This window comes from Somniosus microcephalus, chromosome 13 (assembly GCF_052327205.1).
Source record: "Somniosus microcephalus isolate GS21.2 chromosome 13, FLI_Smic_1.0, whole genome shotgun sequence".
Lineage (NCBI taxonomy): Eukaryota > Metazoa > Chordata > Chondrichthyes > Squaliformes > Somniosidae > Somniosus > Somniosus microcephalus.
In genome coordinates, this window is record NC_140999.1 from 153,197,465 (window position 1) to 153,221,989 (window position 24,525).

The 24,525-nt window shown below is 51.4% G+C and overlaps 1 protein-coding gene across 4 annotated transcripts in view; it reads left to right on the plus strand.

Annotated features, from left to right (window-relative positions):
- The window catches only part of LOC147108678 (sodium-dependent lysophosphatidylcholine symporter 1-like), a 129,477-nt gene that overhangs the window by 5,436 nt on the left and 99,516 nt on the right, over positions 1-24,525 (plus strand). For 2 of the 4 annotated variants that reach the window (XM_086005376.1, XM_086005377.1), the window contains one exon: positions 3,219-3,344. In XM_086005376.1, coding sequence (XP_085861502.1) covers positions 3,219-3,344 — 126 coding nt within the window. Of the gene's footprint in view, positions 1-2,193; positions 2,531-2,948; positions 3,099-3,218; positions 3,345-24,525 lie in introns of those variants that run through there. The other 2 variants (XM_086005378.1, XM_086005379.1) reach the window with 2 other exon arrangements.

A 24,525-nucleotide genomic window follows, 5' to 3' on the forward strand; every position in this document is an offset into this window, starting at 1 on the left:
CTTGTAAAAAGCAGGCCTTGCGACTGCTTTTTATGAGTTTGCACATTCTCCCCGTGTTTGCGTGGGTTTCCTCCGGGTGCTCCGGTTTCCTCCCACAGTCCAAAGATGTGCGGGTTAGGTTGATTGGCTATGATAAATTGACCCTTAGTGTTAGGGGGATTAAATACGTGGGGTTACAGGGATAGGGTGGGATATGTGTTGGTGTAGGGGTTACGGGGATCATGTGGGATATGTGTCGGTGCAGGCTCGATGGGCCGAAATGGCCTCTATCTGCACTGTGGGATTTCTGTGATATGTGTAACTTCTGGAGACTTGCCCTCCCGGGAAAACCTGCAAAAAAAACGTAAGTTCGATGCGCACGTGCAGCCACTCCTGCGCACGCGTTTGACCTTTCAACCCCTTTCAGGGGAACGGCAGTGCCGGTTTCCCGTGCATGCAGGAAACCAGCACTTCCATTGGGTTTACGGGTGAGTACCCCGTGCGTACTCGCCCGTGGAGACCTGAATTTCTGGGTTCAATTCTGGCCACCACACTTTAGGAAGATGTCCAGGCCATGGAAAGGGTGCCGAAGAGATTTACTAGAATGATACCAGGGATGAGGGACTTCAGCTATGTGGAGAGACTTGAGAAGCTGGGGTTGTTCTCCTTAGAGCAGAGAAGGTTAAGAGGAGATTTGATAGAAGTGTTCAAAATCATGAAGGGTTTTGATACAGTAAATAAGGAGAAACTATTTCCAGTGGCAGAAGGGTTGGTATCCAGAGGACACAGATTTTAAGGTTTTTGGCAAAAGAACCAGAGGTGACATGAGGAAACTTATTTAATACAGTGAGTTGTGATCTGGAATGCACTGTCTGAAGGGGTGGTGGAAGCAGATTCAATTGTAACATTCAAAAGAAAATTTTAATACTTGAAGGAAAAAAATACAGAGCTATGGGGAAAGAAATGGGAAAGTGGGATTAATTTGATAGCTCTACCAAAGAGCCATCACAGGCAAAATGGCCTCCTTCTGTGCTGTATTATTCTATGATTCTATCTAGTATTTTGTGGGCTAGCACCAGAAATTGACCATGAAAGCTGCCAGATTTTTATGCTTGAAGCCTGGTATGACTGGTAATTCACATTCTTGTTTTCAAATCCCTCCATGGCCTTGTCGCCCCCTATCTCTGTAACCTCCTACAACTCTGAGAGATCTCTGCACTTCTCCAATTCTGGCCTCTTGCACTTCCCCTATTTTAATCGCTCTACCATTGGTGACCGTGGTTTCAGCTGCTAAGGCCCTGAACTTTGGAATTCCCCTCCTAAACCTTACTGCCTTTCTATCTCCTCCTTTAAGACACTCCTTTAAAATGTAACTTTAACCAAGCTTTTGGTCATTTGTCCTAATATCTTATGTGGCTTGGTGTCAAATTTTGTTTGATAATGCTCCTGTGAAACCTCATGAAATGTTTTACCACATTAAAGGCACTATATAAATGCAAGTTGTTATTGTAGGCACCGCAGGACACCTGCCGTTTTATCAACGTGAGCAGCCAGATTATGATTTCATTTCAATTTTAATACATTTATTTCGAGTGGACCATTTGGTTTTAGTGGTTCCCTCCTCCAATGTAAACCTCCGGGTAAACCCAGTGACACTTTATTGGTCCATTCAAACTTGTCCCATCCCAAGATCAAGGGGAGACCAGTACAACGGTCCGAGCAAAGAAGAATTTATCAGTGATGTAATTGACTCCTAGGGCTGAATCTTGGGACAAAGTAGTGGAACTTTCTAGCAGCGTAGAAGGTGAGCGCACTGTGGTGCGGTATATCCACCGTAACATCTTAAGCTGGTCCTTTGACATTAGCTAGTTGAAATCTGCATACGATGCACTGTTACCTTGGGAGTGGTGGGTAAAGAATGGGACTGCTAGGGTTGTAATGAATTAAGCAACCGATCGGAGGCGCTGCTGCACTTTGCACTCTTTAAAATGAGAAAAATTGAAAGCTGTTGTAAATAAATATCATTCAGAGAGTTCATTCCAATCATCAATGTCAAAATTCAAACGAAATGTGTAGAAAAGCGGGTTTAGCAGGCAGCTTTTAATAATTTATCGTTTTAAGTTTGCGTATAAAATAAATTGTGAATAAAACGTTTGAAAAGTTGTGCAGCTGGTACAATTTTGGGAAGTTGGACATAAAGCGGCTGTGTGAACGGGCTCTGGGGCGGGGTCTCAGCCTTGCTCCATCCCTTGGTTGGACAGCGAGAAAAAAAACCCGGAACCGGAGCCTGTCTAATGTGAGGTTGGGACCAACTCGGAGGGTGCGAGTGCGAGTGCTGGAGCGGCTGCTCCCGTTAGCGGTCGCTGATGCTGCTCCGGCCGCGGCTTGATCACAATCCCCGGGGCTGTGACGAGGTGACGGCTCCGGCTGAAGTTGGTGAGACAGGGAAGCTGGTCCTGCTGCCCGCGGGATGGGGTCTGAAGAGCGGAGCCTGGCCGAGAAGTTGCTGGAGGAAGAGGCCGAGCCCGGGGGCTCAGTGCGGGTCCTGCAGGTGAGGAACAGCCAGGGAAAGAAACGTGTTAAAAGAATCAGGGCAGCTCCTGTATCCAAGAGAGAAAAAGGGGAAGTGTAAATCTGAAATTAGAACAGAAAATGCTGGAAATACACAGCAGGACGGACGGTCAGCATCTGAAAGAGAAAAGACCAGTTGATGTCTGGCCTGAGAGAGACCCTTCCACAGGACTGGGATTCTGTAATCACCTCAGCTACTTATCCAGCAGTGATAATCTCAGAAAAATCAAAGTGATTGGTCAATAATTCTCTTAAATCAGATGAAACATTGGAACAAAACGCAAGTCTTATTAAAATGAAGTCCTCAATCACTTCTGCGCACTAATTCTAATTAAGAGTGGCAGCAGCAGGTGCTACAGTTGCCACAGTGTTTCCTCATGGAAAGTGTGCACGGGTTGACTAGGAGTGAGATCAGGATTGGACTTGACTGTGAAGCTCTCCATGGTGAAAGAGCCAACTCAACATTTTCTTTCCAAGCTTGACACACCAAGAAAGGCTATTTGGGTGAGGTACCAGAGGGCTGTCGGTGATTGTGGAACAATATCCCAGTAAGAGGCAGTACCTTTGGAAGATGAGGCGGGAATAGAAAAGCAGCATTACATCAGAGATAACTTGATCTTCACTGTTTGATCCTGTCTCTATCTGAATCTTTTGTCCTCTTTCCACAGAAGGGCAATGGACGAACACTGCCATTCTGTCGGAAGCTCTGCTTTGCTGTTGGAGGTGCACCATATCAAATGACAGGAAACGCTATTGGATTCTTCCTCCAGATCTTCCTGCTGGATGTGGTTCAGGTAGGATCCATTCATACAAATCATTCCAGTTCATTTTGAAGTTTGTAGTCATATCTCTGGTGAGGCTATGGTTACATAGTGGTTATGTTACTGGACTAGCAACCCAGAAGTCATGAATTCAAAATCTCCCATGGCAAATTGTGAAATAGAATTTAATAAATGTATTGAAATTTGTCAAATTGTAGTTGAAAACCCAACTAGTTCACAAATGTCCTTCAGGAAAGGGAACTTGGTGCCCCTAACCAGTCTGGTCTGTTTGTGACTCCAATCCAATATGTGGTTGACTCTTAATGCCCTCTGAAGTGACTTAAAAGCCACTCAGTTGTACATCAGAGTGTTGTATACTACCACAATCTAACCTTAGGCGTGACACATTGCTTACTCCTCCATCGCCATCAAGCTGGGAGACCAACCTTGGTTAGTGGGAAATGGAGAAGGGCAGCTAGATGATCGCACTCAGCCTATACCCGATATCCTACACCCAATATTCCTACCATCGTGGATGCCAGTATCCAGCTATATCGGTTCACTCCATGTGACATTTAAAAACAGGCCATGGACACAAAAATGGCTATGGGTTCTGAAGACTCATGCACCAGAACAAGCCTCACCCCTAGCCAAGCTGTTCCTGTGACTGCTTTATCTACATAATAATAACAATGTGGAAAATTGCCTAGGTATGTCCTAACCATAAAAAGCAGGACAAATCTAAGCTGGCCAATTGCCACCGTATCATCAGCAGCAAAGTGTTATCAGTAGTGCCATCAAGCAACCCCTACTCATCACTAACCTGCTCACTGAAGATCAGTTCCGGATACACAGAACTACTCAGCTCCAGATGATATCACAGCTCTGATTCCGGTATGGAGACAGTTGAATGCCAGTGGAATGTTGAAAGTAACTGCCCCTGGAATCAAGGTTGCATTCATCATAGGTCAGTGGAGGTCAAGAAGAAAATCCTCCAGAAGCTGGAATCTTACCCGAGATGAAGTTGGTTTTGGTTGTTGCAGGACAATCCTCACAGCCTCAGGACCTCGCTGTAAGAGTTCCTCAGGGCAGTGACCTCAGTCCAACCATCTTAATCTGCTTCATCAATGGCCTTTCCTTTATCTTGAGGCCAGGAGTGATGACTCCACAATGTCCAACTTCATTCATAACCAATATTCCCAGTAATTTTGTTTGGCGTCGCGCGGCCCCTTTAAGGGACTGCGCGGGCCATTCAAAATGCCACGTTTTTTCGCATTGCAAAGCCGGCAAATCATCTAGCAGAATAAAGCAGTCCATACCAACCCACAGCAGAACCTGGACAACATTCAGTCTTGGCTAACCAGTAGCAGTAACTGTTTGTCCCACAAGTGCTGGGTAATGACCATCTCAAACAAAAGAAGCCCAGCCACCTTCCTCTAACCTTCAGTGGCACATTGTTGCTGAGCCCCACCATGAACATTGACCAGGAGCTTAACTAGACCAGTCATATCAGCACCATGGCTGCAAGATTAGGGCAGAGGCTGGGTGGTCTCCAACAAGGACCTGGACTACATCCAAGTTTGGCTTAACAAGTGGCAGATAACATTCATACTACATAAGTGACAAGTTCCATCACCAACAAGAAAAGGTCCAGAAAGCTCAGTGCTTTGCAAGGAAGAGGAGAATCAGTGGTGGAAAAAGGGAAAGTAAAAGAAATAGAGCAAGTGGCTAAAGGAACTGTAATTAGAAGGCCCAACTTCTTCCTCCTCAAAGTTCCAAACCATTTACATCCTGGGGCTTACTATTGACCAGAAGCTTAACTGTACCAGGCATATCTACAGTGTGGTAGGACAGACACTGAGTACTCTGCATCGAGCATCTTGCCACCTCACCTTTTAAAGCCTCTCCACTATCTACAAGACTCAAGTCTGGAGCGTGATGGAATACTCACCACTCATCTGGATGGATGCAGTTGCAACAACGCTCAACATCATCCATAACCTAGCAGTCTGCTTCATCAATGCCCCTGCCACTAGCCTTAGTTATTCACCCACTCCACCACTAGCACTCTGACTGCAGTATGTGCAGGATGCACTGCAGCAACTCGCCAAGCTTAAATTGATAGCACTTCCTTTCTTTAACTAGATGCATGTGTCACATATTGCTAATGCTCTCGTTTATGGTTCGAGTAACATTTGTACATTTGCTAACACCATAACATGCACAGTAGGAGAGATTGTTCTTCAGTAGTGTTCTCCAGCTAGATGTTTCTGTTTGCATCTTCTGCTACTCTATCATATGGTTACTCCTTGTTTCCCACTTCCTCTGTTCCACCATTGGTGACCAGGCTTTCAGCCACTTATGCGATTTCCCCCTGGATCCCCCACCTTAATGTCTTCCATTTCTCAAAATCTTCCTCAAAATCCTTGTAATTATAGTTCCTTTAGCCACGCTCTATTTCTTCTAGTTTCACTTTCTCTGCACTGGATGGCCACTGATTCTCCTCTTCCTTTCAAAGCACTTTGGGCTTTCTGTGTGAGAAGGACTATAGAAATGTTTGTGATAGTGGTGGAATAGTGGTAGTAGACTCAACTATTCCAATGCTTTCCAGGCCGGCAACCCACCTTGCAACCTTCCGTAAACTTAAATCATCCAAAATTCTGCTGCCACACTAAGTCCCCATTACCCCTGTGCTCACTGACCTACGTTGGCTCTCAGTCCGCCAATGTAGGTCAGCCAAAATTCTCATCCCTGTTTTCAAATCCCTCCATGGCTTCCCCCTTCCCTACTTCTGTAACCTTCTCCAGCCCGACAACCCTCCAAGATCTCTGCGCTCCTCCAATTCTGGCCTCTTGTGCAGCCCAGTTTTTTTTTAAATCGCTGCAGCCTTCAGCTGCCTCGGCCCTAAGTTCTGGAATTCCCTCCCTAAACCTCTCCACCGCGCTCTCTCTCCACCTCTCTCTTTCTCTCTCCACCTCTCTTTTTCTCTCTCTCTCCACCTCTCTTTGATGGCGGCCGTGACGGTCCGGTGCTGAGATCGCTCTCCCTGTTTTGGGCGGCCAGCTCTCGCCGCTCGCTCCCGCAACCGGAGCGAGGTGCTCGGCAAGTCGGGCAGAGGCAGCGCAGCGCGGTGAGCAGCAGCAGCAGCCAAGCCGACCCGCTGGAGCACATCGGCCGGCAGCTCCTCGGCCTCGGCGGGAAGGAATTCTGACTGGGAGGAGGGGAGCCGAGCATGGCGGCCAGAGGCCGACCTGTGAAGAGAGAGAAGTTGGCCCCGGGCCGTGAAGCGTGGAGACAGTGAAGAGGAGGCCGCATTGGAGCATTCACATCCCGACGATGTGTTTGGCGAGTCGGGCAGGGGAGCGCAGCGCAACGAGCAGCAGACTCACGACACGCTGCAGCACGTTGGCCGGCAGCTCCATTTCGGGTAACTCACAGTCCGGATGGGAGGAGGGGAGCCGGCATGGTAGCCAGAGCGGGAGAAGCAGGCCACCACACGTGGAGCCGGCAACAGTGAGGAGGAGGCCGCAGTGAAGAGGAGGACGGAGCGGCTGAGGGACATCGTGCTCCCACTGCCACGGGAAGCCATTGTATTGACTCTGAACGCGGCGCTGTATGGAAAGCTGACGCGTCCCTACGGGGAACAAGCATTCCATTGTACTTGTTACATATGGCAAATCAATCGAATCTGAATCGGAATCTTTTTCTCTCTCTCCACCTCTTTTTTTCTCTCTCCACCTCTCTCTCCACCTCTCTCTCTCTCTCGACCTCTCTCGCTCCACCTCTCTCTCTCTCTCTCTCCACCTCTCTTTCTCGCTCCACCTCTCTCTCTCTCTCCACCTCTCTCTCTCTCTCCACCTCCCTCTCTCTCTCTCTCTCTCTCTCCACCTCCCTCTCTCTCTCTCTCTCTACCTCTCTCTCTCGCTCGCTCTCTCTCTCTCTCTCTCTCTCCTCCTCTCTCCACCTCTCTCTCCTCGCTCCACCTCTCTCTCTCTCTCTCCACCTCGCGCGCTCCACCTCGCGCGCTCCACCTCGCTCTCTCTCGCTCTCTCTCTCTCTCCACCTCTCTCTCTCTCCACTTCGCTCTCTCCACCTCTCTCTCTCTCTCTCTCTCTCCACCTCTCTCTCGCTCTCCACCTCTCTCTCTCTCTCTCTCTCCACCTCTCTCTCTCTCTCTCCACCCCTCTCTCTCTCTCCACCTCTCTCTCTCTCTCCACCTCTCTCTCTCTCTCTCTCCACCCCTCTCTCTCTCTCCACCCTCTCTCTCCGCCCCTCTCTCTCTCTCTCCGCCCCTCTCTCTCTCTCCACCCCTCTCTCTCTCTCTCTCTCTCTCTCTCTCTCTCTCTCCCCACCTCGCTCCACCTCTCTCTCTCTCTCTCCTCTCTCTCTCGCTCCACCCCTCTCTCTCTCTCCACCCCTCTCTCTCTCTCCACCCCTCTCTCTCCACCCCTCTCTCCCTCCCTATCTATCTATCTCTCTCTCTCTCTCTCTACCCCTCTCTCTCCACCCCCCTCTCTCTCCACCCCTCTCTCTCTCTCTCCACCCCTCTCTCTCTCTCTCTCCACCCCTCTTTCTCTCTCTCCACCCCTCTCTCTCTCTCCACCCCTCTCTCTCTCTCTCTCTCTCCACCCCTCTCTCTCTCTCTCTCCATCTCTCTCTCCACCCCTCTCTCTCTCTCTCTCCACCCCTCTCTCTCTCTCCACCCCTCTCTCTCTCTCTCCACCCCTCTCTCCACCCCTCTCTCTCTCTCTCTCTCTCCACCCCCTCTCTCTCTCTCTCCACCCCCTCTCTCTCTCTCTCTCCACCCCTCTCTCTCTCTCTCTCCACCCCTCTCTCTCTCCACCCCTCTCTCTCTCCACCCCTCTCTCTCCACCCCTCTCTCTCCACCCCTCTCCACCCCTCTCTCTCCACCCCTCTCTCTCAATCCACCCCCTCTCTCTCTCTCCACCCCTCTCTCTCTCTCTCTCCACCCCTCCCTCTCTCCACCCCTCTCTCTCTCCACCTCTCTCCCTCTCTCTCTCCACCTCTCTCTCTCTCTCTCTCTCTCTCTCTACCCCTCCCTCTCTCCACCCCTCCCTCTCTCACTCTCCACCCCTCTCTCTCTCTCTCTCCACCCCTCTCTCTCTCTCTCTCTCTCTCTCTCTCTCTCTCTCCACCCCTCTCTCTCCACCTCTCTCTCAATTTCAATTCAATTCAATTCAAATCGCTTTATTGGCATGACAAGGTACATCTTATGTTGCCAAAGCATCGAAAAACATTTATGGTTGAACAGATATATCCCTGAGTGTATAAATATACATTCGTATAATTTGTATATACTCTTAGATTTAATGGTTGTCCCTCTGTTTATGGCAAGCTGTAACATAGTGTGCCGCTAAGGTTACACAATTTCTCTGTTCCCCTAGTAGGTGATGCGCTGTCAATTCCTCATAAAAGACAGAGAGTTAATTAATAGGCTTTTATTAGCAAAGAACAGAGCATGCCTCTCGTGTTGCCTGGTATCCAAAAGGGCAGGGGGCTGCAGAGCAGTCACCTTTATACCCGGGCATGTGGGTGGAGCCAGGGGCGGAGTCAGCTGAGGCATGCATAGGCACAACAGTGTGCAACAACAACAACAACAATAACAAACAGTGGTTTACCACATTCACCCCTTGTCTAAAATTGAGTCCGGCGGGGTGAAGTGTACTAAAAGTTCGTGTAAACTAAAAGTTTGTGTAATTAAGTCTATCCGGTGGCCTTGTATGCCGTCCTGATCGTCGTAGCAGCGGCGGTGATGGTGCAGCATCCAACGTCGAACCTGGCGTCTCGTTGAGAGGTTGTGTAGTCAATGGCGGGTCCTGGGGCTGCGGCATGCCGTCTACAGGGGTCGGGGTGTGGCTAGTGGTGGGTGGCGATAGTGGTGTCACAGGGGCACCCGAAGGTGCGAGGTCTCGTGTGGAGACTGTGTCCTCCCGCCCGTCCGGGTACGCTACGTAAGCATACTGAGGGTTGGCATGGAGGAGGCTCACCCTCTCGACCAGGGGGTCAGTCTTATGGGACCTCACGTGCTTCCGCAGTAGGACGGGTCCTGGAGAAGTCAGCCATGTCGGTAACGAGATCCCCGATGTGGACTTCCTGGGGAAGGAGAACATTCTCTCATGAGGGGTGGCATTGGTGGCTGTACAGAGCAGTGACCGAATGGAATGGAGCGCCGCAGGGAGGACCTCCTGCCAGCGAGAGGTCGGAAGGCCCTTAGATTTCAAGTTTAAAAGGACTGCCTTCCAGACCGTCGCATTCTCTCTTTCCACCTGGCCATTCCCCCGGGCGTTGTAGCTGGTGGTCCTGCTTGTAGCAATACCTCTCGCGAGCAGGTACTGGCGAAGTTCGTCGCTCATAAAGGATGAGCCCCTGTCGCTATGAATATAGCTAGGGAAACCGAACAAGGCGAAGAGGTCATTCAGACATTTAATGACCGTGGTACTGGTCATGTCTGAGCAAGGGATGGGAAACGGGAGTACTCGTCAATTATATTGAGGAAGTACACATTGCGGTCAGAGGAGGGGAGGGGCCCTTTAAAATCGCCGCTCAGCCGCTCGAAGGGGCGCGTGGCTTTGATCAGGCTCGCTCTGTCAGGCCTATAAAAATGCGGTTTGCACTCGGCACAGATTTGGCAGTTCCTGGTCAAGGTCCTGACCTCCTCGATGGAGTAGGGCAGGTTACGGGATTTGATGAAATGGAAGAACCTGGTGACGCCCGGGTGGCAGAGGTCATTGTGGAGGGTCTTCAGTCTATCAACCTGCGCGTTGGCGCATGTACCACGTGATAGGGCATCTGGGGGCTCATTGAGTTTCCCGGGCCGGTACAAGATATCGTAATTGTAGGTGGAGAGTTCGATTCTCCACCTCAAGATCTTGTCATTCTTGATTTTGCCCCTCTGCTTATTTTATTAAACATAAAAGCTACTGAACGCTAGTCAGTGAGCAGGGTAAATCGTTTTCCGGCCAGGTAATGCCTCCAATGTCGCACAGCTTCCACAATGGCCTGGGCCTCCTTTTCGACAGAGGAGTGTCGAATCTCGGGGCCCTGGAGGGTCCTTGAGAAAAAGGCCACGGGTCTCCCCGCCTGGTTAAGGGTTGCAGCTAGGGCAAAGTCGGATGCGTCGCTCTCCACTTGGAAAGGGATGGACTCATCCACTGCGTGCATTGTGGCCTTCGCAATATCTCTTTTTATGAGAGTGAAGGCTGCACATGCCTCTGCTGTCAGGGGGAAGGAGGCGGACTTGATGAGGGGTCTGGCTTTGTCCGCATAGTTGGGCACCCACTGAGCATAGTACGAGAAAAACCCTAGGCATCTCTTCAGTGCTTTTTGGCAGTGGGGGAGGGGGCGCTCCATAAGGGGGCGCATTCTGTCGGGGTCGGGGCCGATGACTCCGTTCTCCACTACGCAGCCAAGAATGGCAAGGCGCGTGGCACGAAACATACATTTGTCCTTGTATGTTAGATTCAGCCGCTGGGCCGTATGGAGGAATTTCTCTAGGTTAACATCATGGTCCTGCTGGTCGTGGCCGCAGATGGTGACGTTGTCTAGATAGGGGAAAGTGGCCTGGAGCGCGTTCTGGTCAACCATCCGGTCCATCTCCCGTTGGAAGACTGAAACCCCGTTGGTGACGCCGAAGGGAACTCTGAGGAAGTGGTAGAGACGACCGTCAGCTTCAAAAGCTGTGTACTGGCGGTCCTCAGCCCTGATGGGGAGCTGGTGGTATGCCGACTTCAGATCAATCGTCGAGAACACCTGGTATTGTGCTATCTGATTGACCATGTCAGATATGCGGGGGAGTGGGTATGCATCCAACTGGGTGTAGCGATTGATCGTCTGGCTGTAGTCAATAACTAGGCGCTGTTTTCCGCCAGTCTTCACCACCACCACTTGTGCTCGCCATGGGCTGGTGCTACTCTCAATAATCCCTTCCTTCAGGAGTCTCGCTACCTCGGATTTAATGAAGCTCCTATCCCCGGCACTGTAACGCCTGCTTTTGGTAGCAATGGGCATACAGTCGCGGGTGAGGTTAGCGAACAAGGAGGGGGGGGAGACTTTAAGGGTGGAGAGGCTGCAAATGGTGCGCGGCGGGCGATTTAAAAGCTGCTGGCTGCAGACTGTGAGTGGGGGGAGGGGTCCGTCGTACACTAATGTGACACTTTTAAGGTGGCACTGAAAATCCAACCCCAGTAGAACGGCAGCGCAGAGATGGGGCAGGACCAGAAGTTTAAAATTTTTGTATTCTGTGCCCGTACTGAAAGGGTCACTACACAGTAGCCACCGACGTCCGCTGACTGGGCTTTGGAAGCCATAGAGATCCGATGGCGCATCGGCAGGACCGGGAGAGAGTAACTGCGCACCGTGTCAGGGTGGATAAAGCTCTCCGTGCTCCCGCTGTCAAAAAGGCAGGTAGTGGCGTGGCCGTTTACCATAATGTCCATCATGGACCTGGACAGTTGATGAGGGAGAGATTGGTCCAGCGTCACGGAGGCCAGTGTATGGTCAAGCGAGTCGATGTGGACGTCAGATGAGGCGGTGGTTGAATCCGGGTCCCCCGTGATTGAAGTTGGAGGCGTCCAAGATGGCGGACAAAATGGCGGTGCCCATGATCCCGATCCCCACGCGGCTGGGGGAGCCCAAGATGGCGGACAAGATGGCTGCCCCCACGGTTCGCACGCGGCGCTGCTGGCGTTAGCGGTTTTACCTTTGCAGGCGCTGACATAGTGTCCTTTCTTCCCGCAGCCGGAGCAGGTAGCGTTTTTCGCCGGGCAGCGTGCTCTGGGGTGTTTTGCCTGGCCACAAAAATAACATTTCTGTGCCTTGGACATTGCTGCAGCAGTTGGAGGTGGCGGTCCCATGACCCAAGGTTGCGGCGTCCACGGTGCGGAGCGGTTAGGGGAGAAAGCGTCCATATTCCTGTGGGCCGCGTCGAGCGAGAGCGCGAGGGACACTGCCTTTTTCAGGTCTATTTCTCCCTTCTCCAACAGTCTCTGCCGGGAGTAGTTGGACCTTCGACCCGCAACGAAAGCATCTCGGATCAGTCCCTCCGTGTGTGCTGCGGCTGATACTTCTTTGCAATCGCAGCCTCGGCCGAGTATCCGTAGTGCCCGTATGAAAGCCTCCACCGATTCCCCGGGCTGCTGTCTGCGGGATCTTAAGAGGTGCCTGGCATAGACCGTATTTACCGGGCGTGCGTATTGCCCTTTAAGCAGATCGATAGCCGCCGCGTAGGTCGTCGCGTCCTGGATTAGTGTATAAACTTGGTGGCTCACCTTTGAGGCCAGGATTTTCAGCTTGTTTTCGTCTAGGGTCACAGTTGAGGCTTCCAGGTAAGCCTCGAAGCAACGCAGCCATTGTGCGAATTTGGTAGCCGAACCTGCTTCTTGGGGGTCTAGGTCCAGGCATGTTGGTCTGAGGGCTCGCAGCAGCAGCTGCTGCTTAGCGTTTGGCGCTGTCGGTTGATGCAGCTCCTGCTGTTCAGCATTTGGACCCGACATTTTGTTTTGCTAATAACATTGATGCGCTATCAATTCCTCATAAAAGACAGAGAGTTAATTAATAGGCTTTTATTAGCAAAGAACAGAGCATGCCTCTCGTGGTTGCCTGGTATCCAAAAGGGCAGGGGGCTGCAGAGCAGTCACCTTTATACCCGGGCATGTGGGTGGAGCCAGGGGCGGAGTCAGCTGAGGCATGCATAGGCACAACAGTGTGCAACAACAACAACAACAACAATAACAAACAGTGGTTTACCACAGTAGGTATGGGAGTTTTTGGTCGTCATTCCAATTTCTGAATTCAGGGCATATTTTTGTGAATTTTGGGTAGAAATTCTCCCTGATGCCCTGATATTTTCCACAAGCTGCGAGGATGTGCATCTCTGTCTCCACCACTCACTGACTGCAGTGAGAGCATATCCTGTCCTCTCTTGGCAGCCGGGTCTGTCTGTGTCTGCCTTTTTCGATGGCCAGGCTATGTTCACTAAGTCTGTACATTGTCAAGGCTTTTCTCAGTTTGCTATCCTTTACCATGGTCAGGTAATCAGCCATGTTGTATTGTCTGTTTAGGGCCAAGTAGCAATTGAGTTTGTTTTGGGTTTTTGTTGTTTCTGCCCAATATGTCAGATATTTTTCCTTTTGCTTAGTGACGATTGTGTTGGGTCGAATTCTTTGTGTTACGCTGTCACTGTCCTGGGGCTGGTTATTGTTAGTAGTGTTAGTAGTTACTTCACTGAGTCCCAGGACTAGTTGACTGAGGGTATTCTTCTTTATGGTCCTCTCTTGGCATTTCAGGGCTTCGTAATGATAGCAGTGGGGGTTGCTCATTTTTAGGTGTTTCCAAAATTTGGTGGCTCTTTTTTGGATAGTGATTATTAATGGATATTGGCCTAGTTCTGCCCTGCATGCACTGTTTACGGTTTTCCTTTGAGTCCAGTGGATACTTTTACAGAATTCTGCATGTAGGATCTCAATTGGGTGTTTGTCCCATTTTACAAATTCTTGTTGTGTTAGCGGTCCCCACACCTCACTGCCATAGAGTGCAATTGGTTCAATTACTGATTTAAACATTTTGAGCCAAATGCTAATTGGGATTTCTATTTGGATTGATTTTTTAATGGCATAGAAAGCCCTTCTAGCTTTCTCTTTCAGTTCATTCACAGCCAGATGAAAATTTCCCGTAGAACTGATTTTTAAGCCCAAGTATGTGTAGTTAGTGGTTTATTCAATTTTAGTTGTTCCTAGTGTGAAATTTATTCTGGGTCCCTGATGTCTGGATCTTTGCTGGAACACAAGGACTTTGGTTTTTTGGGGGTTTATTGTCAGGGCCCAGGTCTGACAGAATGACTCCAGCAGATCCAGGTTCTGCTGTAGACCCTCCTTAGTTGGTGACAGCAGAACCAGGTCATCTGCATAGAGGAGGAATTTAACCTTGGATTCATATAGGGTGAGGCCGGGTGCTGTAGATTGTTCAAGTAGTTTTGCCAATTCATTTATGTAAATATTAAAGAGTGTCGGTGAGATGGGCGAGCCCTGCGTCACACCACGCCCCTGTGGGAAGTATTTTGTTTGTCTCCAATTTTAACTGCACATTTATTGTTTGTATACATTGATTTAATTACATCATATGTTTTTCCCCCTACACCACTTTCGATAAGTTTCAGGAATAGACCGTCGTGCCAGATGGAATCGAAAGCCTTCTGGAAATCTATAAAGGAGGCAAAAATTTTGCTTTTGTTTTGATGAACATGTTTGTCAATTAGGGTCTGTAGGGTGAAGATATGATCTGATGTTCTATAGTTTGGCAGGAATCCAATTTGGCTTTTACTCAAGACATTGTGCTCCTCAAGGAAGTTTATAAGTCTTTTGTTTATGATACTACAGAATACCTTCCCCAGGTTACTGTTTACACAGATGCCTCGATAGTTATTTGGGTCAGCTTTGTCTCCACTTTTGTATATGGGCGTTATGAGTCCTTTGTTCCAGATATCAGGGAAGTAACCGATACTCAGAACCAAGTTGAAGAGTTTTAGGATAGCCAATTTCATTTTATCGTCCGTGTGTTTAATCATCTCGCTTAGGATGCCGTCTGCACCGCAAGCTTTTCCTGGTCGCAGGTCCTTGAGTTTTTCAACTAGCTCTTTTTCAGTTATTATGGGGTCTAGCGGGTTTTGGTTATCTTTTATGGCCAATTCGAGCTTTTCCAGTTTTTTGCATATTTGGTATTGCTCTGGGGTTAGTGTGTTTTTCTGGTATAATTTTTCAAAATGGTTTTCCCATGTGTCTCCATTTTGAATGGCCAATTCGTCGTGTTTTTTTTGTGTAATGTATTCCAGTTGTCCCAGAAACAATCGGAATCAATGGATTCCTCAATGGAGCTGAGTGTATTCTTAATATACTGCTCTTTCTTGGTTCTGAGTGTGTTTTTGTATTGTGTTAGTGCCTGACAATAAGTAAGGCGTAATTCCTCGTTTTCTGGCTGTCTGTGTTTTTGGTTTGATATTTTTCTGAGTTTTTTCCTCATGTTCTGGGAATCTGAGTCAAACCATTTTTCGTAGTTTTTTGTTTTTGGTTTATTCTTGCGAACTTTCAAGTTTGACATTGATGCCAAATTATCAAAAATATTATTTAGGTTATTCACTGCCCGGTTTACGCCTTCTTTATTGTGTGTGTATGTATTTTCCAGAAAGGTGTCCAAGAGAGCTTGAGTTGATTGATTGCTAATTGCTTTCTGGTATTTTTCTGTGCTGTTTTTGGCCCATCTGTAGGATTTTTTGATGTTGTACAGCTTACTGGGTTGTGTTTCTATGTTGGTTGTTTCTGTCCTTTTAAGATATGCAGTAATTTGACTGTGATCTGACAGTGTTGTTTGTGGTTTGACTGTGAATGCTCTGAAAGAGGATGGGTCCCGATCCGTAATCATATAGTCTACGGTGCTGAAGCCAAGAGGTGAGCAATAGGTGGATCTTCCTAGGTAGTCTCCCATGAACCTACCATTGACAATGTACAGAACCATGCTTCGACAGAGCTGCAGGAGCTGTTTTCCATTAGCATTTGTCTCTCTCTCCACCTCTCTCTCTCCACCCCTCCCTCTCTCTCTCTCTCTCTCTCTTTCTCTCTCTCTCTCTCTCTCTCCACCTCGCTCTACCTCTCGCTCTCTCTCTCCACCTCTCTGTCGCTCGCACTTTCCACCTCTCTCGCTCGCTCTCTCCACCTCTCTCGCTCTCTCTCCGCCTCTCTCGCTCGCTCTCTCCGCCTCTCTCGCTCGCTCTCTCCGCCTCTCTCGCTCGCTCTCTCCGCCTCTCTCGCTCGCTCTCTCCGCCTCTCTCGCTCGCTCTCTCCGCCTCTCTCGCTCGCTCTCTCCGCCTCTCTCGCTCGCTCTCTCCGCCTCTCTCGCTCGCTCTCCGCCTCTCTCGCTCGCTCTCCGCCTCTCTCGCTCGCTCTCGCCGCCTCTCTCGCTCGCTCTCTCCGCCTCTCTCGCTCGCTCTCTCCGCCTCTCTCGCTCGCTCTCTCCGCCTCTCTCGCTCGCTCTCTCCGCCTCTCTCGCCCGCCTCTCTCGCCCGCTCTCTCCGCCTCTCTCGCCCGCTCTCTCCGCCTCTCTCGCCCGCTCTCTCCGCCTCTCTCGCCCGCTCTCTCCGCCTCTCTCGCCCGCTCTCTCCGCCTCTCTCGCCCGCTCTCTCCGCCTCTCTCGCCCGCTCTCTCCCCCTCTCTCGCCCGCTCTCGCCCGCTCTCTCCCCCTCTCTCCCCCTCTCTCGCCCGCTCTCTCCCCCTCTCTCGCCCGCTCTCTCCCCCTCTCTCGCCCGCTCTCTCCCCCTCTCTCCCCCGCTCTCTCCCCCTCTCTCCCCCTCTCTCCCCCTCTCTCCCCCTCTCTCTCCCGCTCTCTCCCCCTCTCTCGCCCGCTCTCTCCCCCTCTCTCGCCCGCTCTCTCCCCCTCTCTCTCCCCCTCTCTCGCCCGCTCTCTCGCCCGCTCTCGCCCGCTCTCGCCGCCTCTCTCGCCCGCTCTCGCCGCCTCTCTCGCCCGCTCTCGCCGCCTCTCTCGCCCGCTCTCGCCGCCTCTCTCGCCCGCTCTCGCCGCCTCTCTCGCCCGCTCTCGCCGCCTCTCTCGCCCGCTCTCGCCGCCTCTCTCGCCCGCTCTCGCCCCCTCTCTCGCCCGCTCTCGCCGCCTCTCTCGCCCGCTCTCGCCGCCTCTCTCGCCCGCTCTCGCCGCCTCTCTCGCCCGCTCTCGCCGCCTCTCTCGCCCGCTCTCGCCGCCTCTCTCGCCCGCTCTCGCCGCCTCTCTCGCCCGCTCTCGCCGCCTCTCTCGCCCGCTCTCGCCGCCTCTCTCGCCCGCTCTCGCCGCCTCTCTCGCCCGCTCTCGCCGCCTCTCTCGCCCGCTCTCGCCGCCTCTCTCGCCGCCTCTCTCGCCCGCTCTCGCCGCCTCTCTCGCCCGCTCTCGCCGCCTCTCTCGCCCGCTCTCGCCGCCTCTCTCGCCCGCTCTCGCCGCCTCTCTCGCCCGCTCTCGCCGCCTCTCTCGCCCGCTCTCGCCCGCTCTCGCCGCCTCTCTCGCCCGCTCTCGCCGCCTCTCTCGCCCGCTCTCGCCGCCTCTCTCGCCCGCTCTCGCCGCCTCTCTCGCCCGCTCTCGCCGCCTCTCTCGCCCGCTCTCGCCGCCTCTCTCGCCCGCTCTCGCCGCCTCTCTCGCCCGCTCTCGCCGCCTCTCTCGCCCGCTCTCGCCGCCTCTCTCGCCCGCTCTCGCCGCCTCTCTCGCCCGCTCTCGCCGCCTCTCTCGCCCGCTCTCGCCGCCTCTCTCGCCCGCTCTCGCCGCCTCTCTCGCCCGCTCTCGCCCGCTCTCGCCGCCTCTCTCGCCCGCTCTCGCCGCCCTCTCCGCCTCTCTCGCCCGCTCTCGCCGCCTCTCTCGCCCGCTCTCGCCGCCTCTCTCGCCCGCTCTCGCCGCCTCTCTCGCCCGCTCTCTCCGCCTCTCTCGCCCGCTCTCTCCGCCTGCCTCGCCCGCTCTCTCCGCCTGCCTCGCCCGCTCTCTCCGCCTCGCTCCCTCGCTCTCTCCCCCTCGCTCTCTCCGCCTCGCTCGCTCGCTCTCTCTCCGCCTCGCTCGCGCTCTCTCTCTCCGCCTCGCTCGCTCTCTCTCTCTCCGCCTCGCTCGCTCTCTCTCTCTCCGCCTCGCTCGCTCTCTCTCTCTCCGCCTCGCTCGCTCTCTCTCTCTCCGCCTCGCTCGCTCTCTCTCTCTCTCTCCACCTCTCTCTCGCTCTCTCTCTCTCTCTCTCCACCCCCCTCTCTCTCTCTCTCTCTCTCTCCACCCCTCCCTCTCTCTCTCTCTCTCCACCCCCTCCCTCCCTCTTTCTCCACCCCTCCCTATCTATCTCTCTCTCTCTCTCCATCTCTCTCTCTCTCTCTACCCCTCTCTCTCCACCTCTCTCTCTCTCTCTCTCTCTCTCTCCACCCCCTCTCTCTGTCTCTCTCTCTCTCTCTCCACCTCTCTCTCGCTCGCTCTCTCTCTTTCTCTCCACCTCTCTCTCTCCACCTCTCTCGCTCGCTCTCTCCACCTCTCTCGCTCGCTCTCTCCACCTCTCGCTCGCTCTCTCCACCTCTCTCGCTCGCTCTCTCCACCTCTCTCGCTCGCTCTCTCCACCTCTCTCGCTCGCTCTCTCCACCTCGCTCGCCCGCTCTCTCCACCTCGCTCGCCCGCTCTCTCCACCTCGCTCGCCCGCTCTCTCCACCTCTCTCGCCCGTCTCTCTCCACCTCGCTCGCCCGCTCTCTCCACCTCCAGCTCTCTCCACCTCTCTCTCTCTCTCTCTCTCTCCACCTTTAAGACGCTCCCTAAAGCCTACCTCTCGCCTGTCCTAATAGCTCATGTGGCCCGTTGTCATATTTTGTTTGCTAACTTATAACTTAATTAGTTAAACTAATTAATAACTATAAATAGTTCTTGAATAAAGACTTTAACTAATTAAATAAATAAAATAAGGTTAGACTAAGATATGGCAGGGCAGGTTTTGTGTCTCAACTGCAGTATGTGGGAGTTTGTAGACAGCGAGACTGTCCCAAGCAAACACGTCTGCAGGAGATGTCTCCATCTTGAATCTCTCCGGCTCAGAGTCATTTAGCTGGAGTGTGAGTTGGAGACACTCCGACACATAAGGGAGGGGGAGGAGTACCTGGACAGTTTGCTCCAGACATCAGTCACAACTCATAGAGAAGTGCAGGTTCAGAACTGGGTTGGTGTGACCGATAGAGTGCAGAGTAAGGGGAACCCAGGTAAGAAAGGGAACGAGGATCCAGAGAAAATGATCCTATCCAACAGGTACGATGTACTTGCTACCTGTGAGGATAAGGATAAAGACTGTCGGAAAGTCAGCCAGAATGTAAACCAAGGCACTTTGGAGCAGGAGGCTGTCCTAAGGGGGGAGGAGGAGGAGAGGAAGTGTAATCTGGTAAATGTAGGGGATTCTATAATTAGGGGGACAGATGGCATCCTTTTGTAAGCAAGATCGAGAGTCCCACATGGTGCCAGGGTAAGGGACATCTCGAACCGGCTTGAAAGGATATTGGAGAGGGAGGGACGGATCCAGTCGTTGTGATCCATCAACTAACAACATAGGGAAGAATAGGTAAGAGGTCCTGTTTGGGGAGTACCAGGAACTAGAAGCTAAATTAAAGACCAGGACTTCAAGGGTTATAATCTGTGGATTATTACCTGAGCCACGTGCAAATTGGCGTAGCGATAAGCTGATTAGGCTAGTAAACACGTGGCTAAAGGAGTGGTGTGGAAAAGAAGGGTTTCATTTCATGAGGCACTGGCACCAGTATTGGGACAGGAAGGAACTGTATCATTGGGACGGGCTCCACCTGAATCGGTATGGATCAGGGTCCTAGTGAAAAGGATAAATAGGGCTCGATTTTAACTCGGGTGCGTGGAATTGTTGGGTTCCCCGAATTTGGTGTTTCCCCCACGAATCTAAATGGGTCTGTGAGATTGATGCAATTTTCGCTCAATTGGCCAATTGATTTCCAACGTGTGGGAAGCCTTGGCAATTGAGTATTTCCAGTCAGAAAGTCGCAGAATATGACGTCACCATTGCTGCTGCTTTTAGGGCCCACAGCAAGCCTTGCTTCTTCTGCAGGCTTCCAAGCTTCACCATTGAGATGGCACAGGAGCCTGCAGGAGCAACAGCCAGTGGAAGGGCAAGAGCTGCCCCCAAATTTGATGAGGCTTCACTCCAGGCATTGCTGGATGGTGCTAGGGCCCACAGGGAGGTCCTGTTCCCTTCTTCAGGGAGGAAGAGGCCTCCCAGTCAGACCAAGGCTGTGTGGCTACAGGTGGCTGGTGAAGTCAACTCCTTGGGGCTCACACGGCGCACCTGGATGCAGTGCAGGAAAAGATTCCATGACCTTCATTGCACTGGAAAAGTAAGTACTGTATGAAGTTTCCATCACCCTCAATCTGATCCCCATTGCCTTTCCTCACCAGCACTCAGCTTTAGCAATCTCTTCCTCCACATCCCACTTGAAAGTGTGAGGTTATGCACTTTGGCAGGAAAAATCGTAGAGCAAGTTATTATCTTAATGGCAAGAAACTGGAAAGTACTGAAGTACAAAGGGATCTGGGGGTCCTGGTGCACGAAACTCAAAAGGTTAGTATGCAGGTGCAGCAAGTGGTTAAGAAGGCCAATGGAATGTTGGCTTTCATTGCTAGGGGGATAGAATATAAAAATAGGGAGGTATTGCTTCAGTTGTACAAGGTATTGGTGAGACCGCACCTGGAATACTGCGTACAGTTTTGGTGTCCATACTTAAGAAAGGACATACTTGCACTCGAGTCAGTACAAAGAAGGTTCACTCGGTTAATCCCGGGGATGAGGGGATGGACATATGAGGAGAGGTTGAGTAGATTGGGACTCTACTCATTGGAGTTCAGAAGAATGAGAAGCGATCTTATTGAAACATATAAGATTGTGAAGGGGTTGGATCGGGTGGATGCGGGGAAGGTGTTCCCGATGATGGGTGAAACTAGAACTAGGGGGCATAGTCTTAGAATAAGGGGCTGCTCTTTCAAAACTGAGATGAGGAGGAACTACTTCACTCAGAGGGTGGTAGGTCCATGGAATATGCTGCCCCAAAAAGCTGTAGAAGCTACATCATTACATAAATTTAAAACAGAAATAGACAGTTTCCTAGAAGTAAAGGGAATTAAGGGTTACGGGGAGCGGGCAGGAATTTGGACATGAGTCTAGGTTCAGATCGGTCATGGCCCTGTGGGTAGCGGAGCAGGCCCAGGGGCCGTGTAGCCTGATCCTGCTCCTATTTCGTGTGTCTAATTCTGTTAGATTCAGGAGATGGTTCTGTGATAGTGGATTGGTGGTTAGGATCAGATCAGCCATGATCTTATTGAATGGCGGAGCAGGCTCGAGGGGCCGATTGGCCTACTCCTGCTTCTATTTCTTATGTTGACACTCACATCCATGCACCCTTACCCATTCCCTCTCTCTCTATGCTCACATTCACATAACTCTTCCACCATGCAGCCCTCACACTCCCTCTCACTCTGATGCTTTGAACACAACTGACAACACACAGAGAGGGCCCTTGGTCTTGCAACCTCACTCCATCTTTGTCTCCTTCTAAGTATCTATGCTATGCAATCTCTGCACTCACTCCTTCATTCTCACTCAACCCCCACTTGTCTCCCTCATTGCAGGAAAAGAGAGCTCACAACAGGAGAGAGCGAGCCAGGACAGGAGGAGGGTCACCCTCATTAGCCCAGCTCACTCCCTGGGAGGAAGGTGTCCTGGAGATTGTTGGGGCTGACATAGATGCGGAGGTTGGGGAAGGAGAGACAGGTGCATCCACGCAAACTGGTGACAGAATAGTTTTCCATCTCTCTCGTTGGCATTGCATGAGTCGCTGATAATGATTCTGAAGCTACATCATATGGACTTATGATCATCTGCAAAATGCAATGTGCATGTAACCTTGGCATCACATCTCTAACCTTTTCCTTGACTCCCCCACAGGACCAGCGAGAGCCCCTGTCCCCAGTGTGCAGGAGGAAGAGCCTGAGATGCCAGACTCCTCAGAGGAATCTGCAACCTCTGAGGGCGCAGAGTCAGCAGAAATAAGCGCACCCAGCACCAGCGCAGACACTCACACCTCGGTGGGACCTTCGGGACGTAGAGTAGAGTTGTCACCTGGTGTATCACAGCTCACAAGTGAGCATCAGCAGATTGTGGAGACAGGGACAGCAGTGGAGAGTCCTCGTCAGAGGGTGCAGGACTCTGCCAGCTTGGCTGAGCTGCATGTCGACCCTCTGCCTCTGGGTCCATCCACAAGATCAGAGGTGATGGAACTCCAGGCACAGATGCAGGCGTCTCTGGCAGGTTTTGTCTCTAGGGTCGCTGCGAGTGTGGAGCGAACATGAGCAGAGCCTTTGTGGAGTCATTGGCGCATGAACGCATCAACACGGAAAGGATGGCTACCTACGTGAAAATGATTGCTGCCTCCGTGGTAAGGCTGGCTACGGTAGAGGAGAGGAGGGCTACGGCCATGGAGGAGCTTAGTCTCCAGGGTATGGAAAACATGGTGAGTGTTCAGAATTGAATGACCTCTCTTGAGCGATGGGCATCTATTGAACAGAGGTATCAGACCTTCATGGAAGTCCTTCTGAGTAGGACTGCCATTGCAGATACAGGTCCCCATGGCCCCCGTGATGTGCAGCAAGGTGCTCTCAAGCCACTTGCAGGCGCGGAGGGGGAGCTGACCCATGAGAGGGAGGTTGGTGACAGACCTCAAGGAAGTGGGGGTTCCTCTCCAAGCGCTCACACTTCCATGCCACTGCAGAGCCCTCGGTCAGAGCCCCGCCGGAGTCCACACCAAAGTGAGATAGACGTCTCAACCCCTGCACAGCCGCAGGAGCTGCTGACGAGCCCTCACAGGCTCGCCACCCCAGGGGACGCCCGCCAAAGGTGTCGAGACCGGAGCAGCAGGAAAGTGAGCAAGGGGCCTCCACATCTGCTGAAGCCACAGGGGAACCACTACATAGGAGCACCCGTAAGAGGAAAATAAAGCACAAATAGTCACAAGGGGGTAGTCACTTGGGTGAAACGTTGTGTATTCTGTAAAAATGCCATCAGTTGTTTTGCATAAAAATTCTGATGGCAACTTTTGCAGTTGTGGCGTGTGTCATTTCGCGAATGGGGCTGGAGGTCCTCTCATGCCAAGAAGGGAAGGGAAAAAAGGCCTCCCATGCTTCTGGTAGATGCCTCAGTTGAGGAAGCGCTGAGTGAGGCTGGCGAGAGGGGTTTCGCAGGAGGTCACACTGGAGAAGTGTGTGAGGCTCCAACCTTCCACAGGTGTGGTTAAGCCTGGTAAAAGTTGCCCCAGGCCTGAGACAACAAAGTCCTGCCACCTGCAAATGATGACTGATCAAATCTCCTCTTTAATGGTTGACCTGCAACTGATAGTCAGCAAGCCAATAGTGCTCACGCCAGGTTTCACAGGCGTGATCCCCACCAGGCGTGTTTTACGTGGGAAAAGGGTTAAACAGGGCCTGTTAAAATGGGATTATAAAGGCCAATGAGTGCTGTTTAAGGACCCTAAAGACCAGTCCCACCTGTTGCAGGTGGGACTGATTCGGGACAATCAGACATGCCTGGGTTAAAATGGCTAGGTGTCGGGAACCAGGCCGGGGCGGGGGGGGGGGGGTCCCGACCCCCAGGTTTTCCGATTTTAACCCCCCACACGCCTCAAAGCCCGCCTGGTATTTAAACTAGTAAATGGGGGGAGGGCTCGGGGAAATTGCAGTACAAATAGTAGTTCAAAAACAAATGGAAGGGAGTAGAGTAGCGGTCAGAAATTTGCTTTAGGCACTACAAGTAAGTGGAAAACTAAAAGATGTAAAGCGATTAAACCAGGAGAGAGAAATAAGAAACATGTGAGTAAAACATCACAGCTGAAGGACAGGCTCAGGTGTGTGGCCCAAATAAGCATTCTTTATACAATCGCACGGAGTATAAGGAATAAATTGAATGAGCTGCAGGCATGAATTCAAATTGCAGTGCATGACATGGTAGCCATTACTGAGACATGGCTGCAAGACAGTCAGGACTGGGAACTAAATATACTAAGTTATCAGGTTTATAGGACAGATCGGGAAAATGGCAGAGGGCGAGGAGTAGCCTTAGTGATTAAGGATGAAATCACTTCAATGAGAAGAGAGGATTTAAAGAGGTATGCAGCCAGTGGAGACCTTATGGGTTGAATTAAGAAATAGGAAAGGATCTAAGACTGTAGTGGGAGTTGTGTATAGGCCCCCCTGGTAGCAGCTCTGAAGTGCTAGATTGTATAAATGCAGAGATTAGACAAGCATGTTGCAACGGCAGAGTGGTTTTAATGGGAGATTTTATCTTTCATATTGATTGATTGGGAAAAGCAGACTAGCACCTGTCAGAAAGGTAGTGAATTTCTTGTGTGTGTCCGGGATAGTTTTCTACAATATGTCCTGGAGGCAACAAGGGGGCAAGCCATCTTAGATTTAGTAATGAGCCAGATTTAGTTAACAGCCTAACTGTGCGAGAAGATTTATCCAATAGCGATCATAACATGATGGAGTTCAACGTAGCATTTGAAAGGGAGAAATGCGAAACAGCTACTAAGATTCTAGACTTAGGTAAGGCTGACTTCAATGGGATGAGGCAGAGACTGTCCACAGTAAATTGGA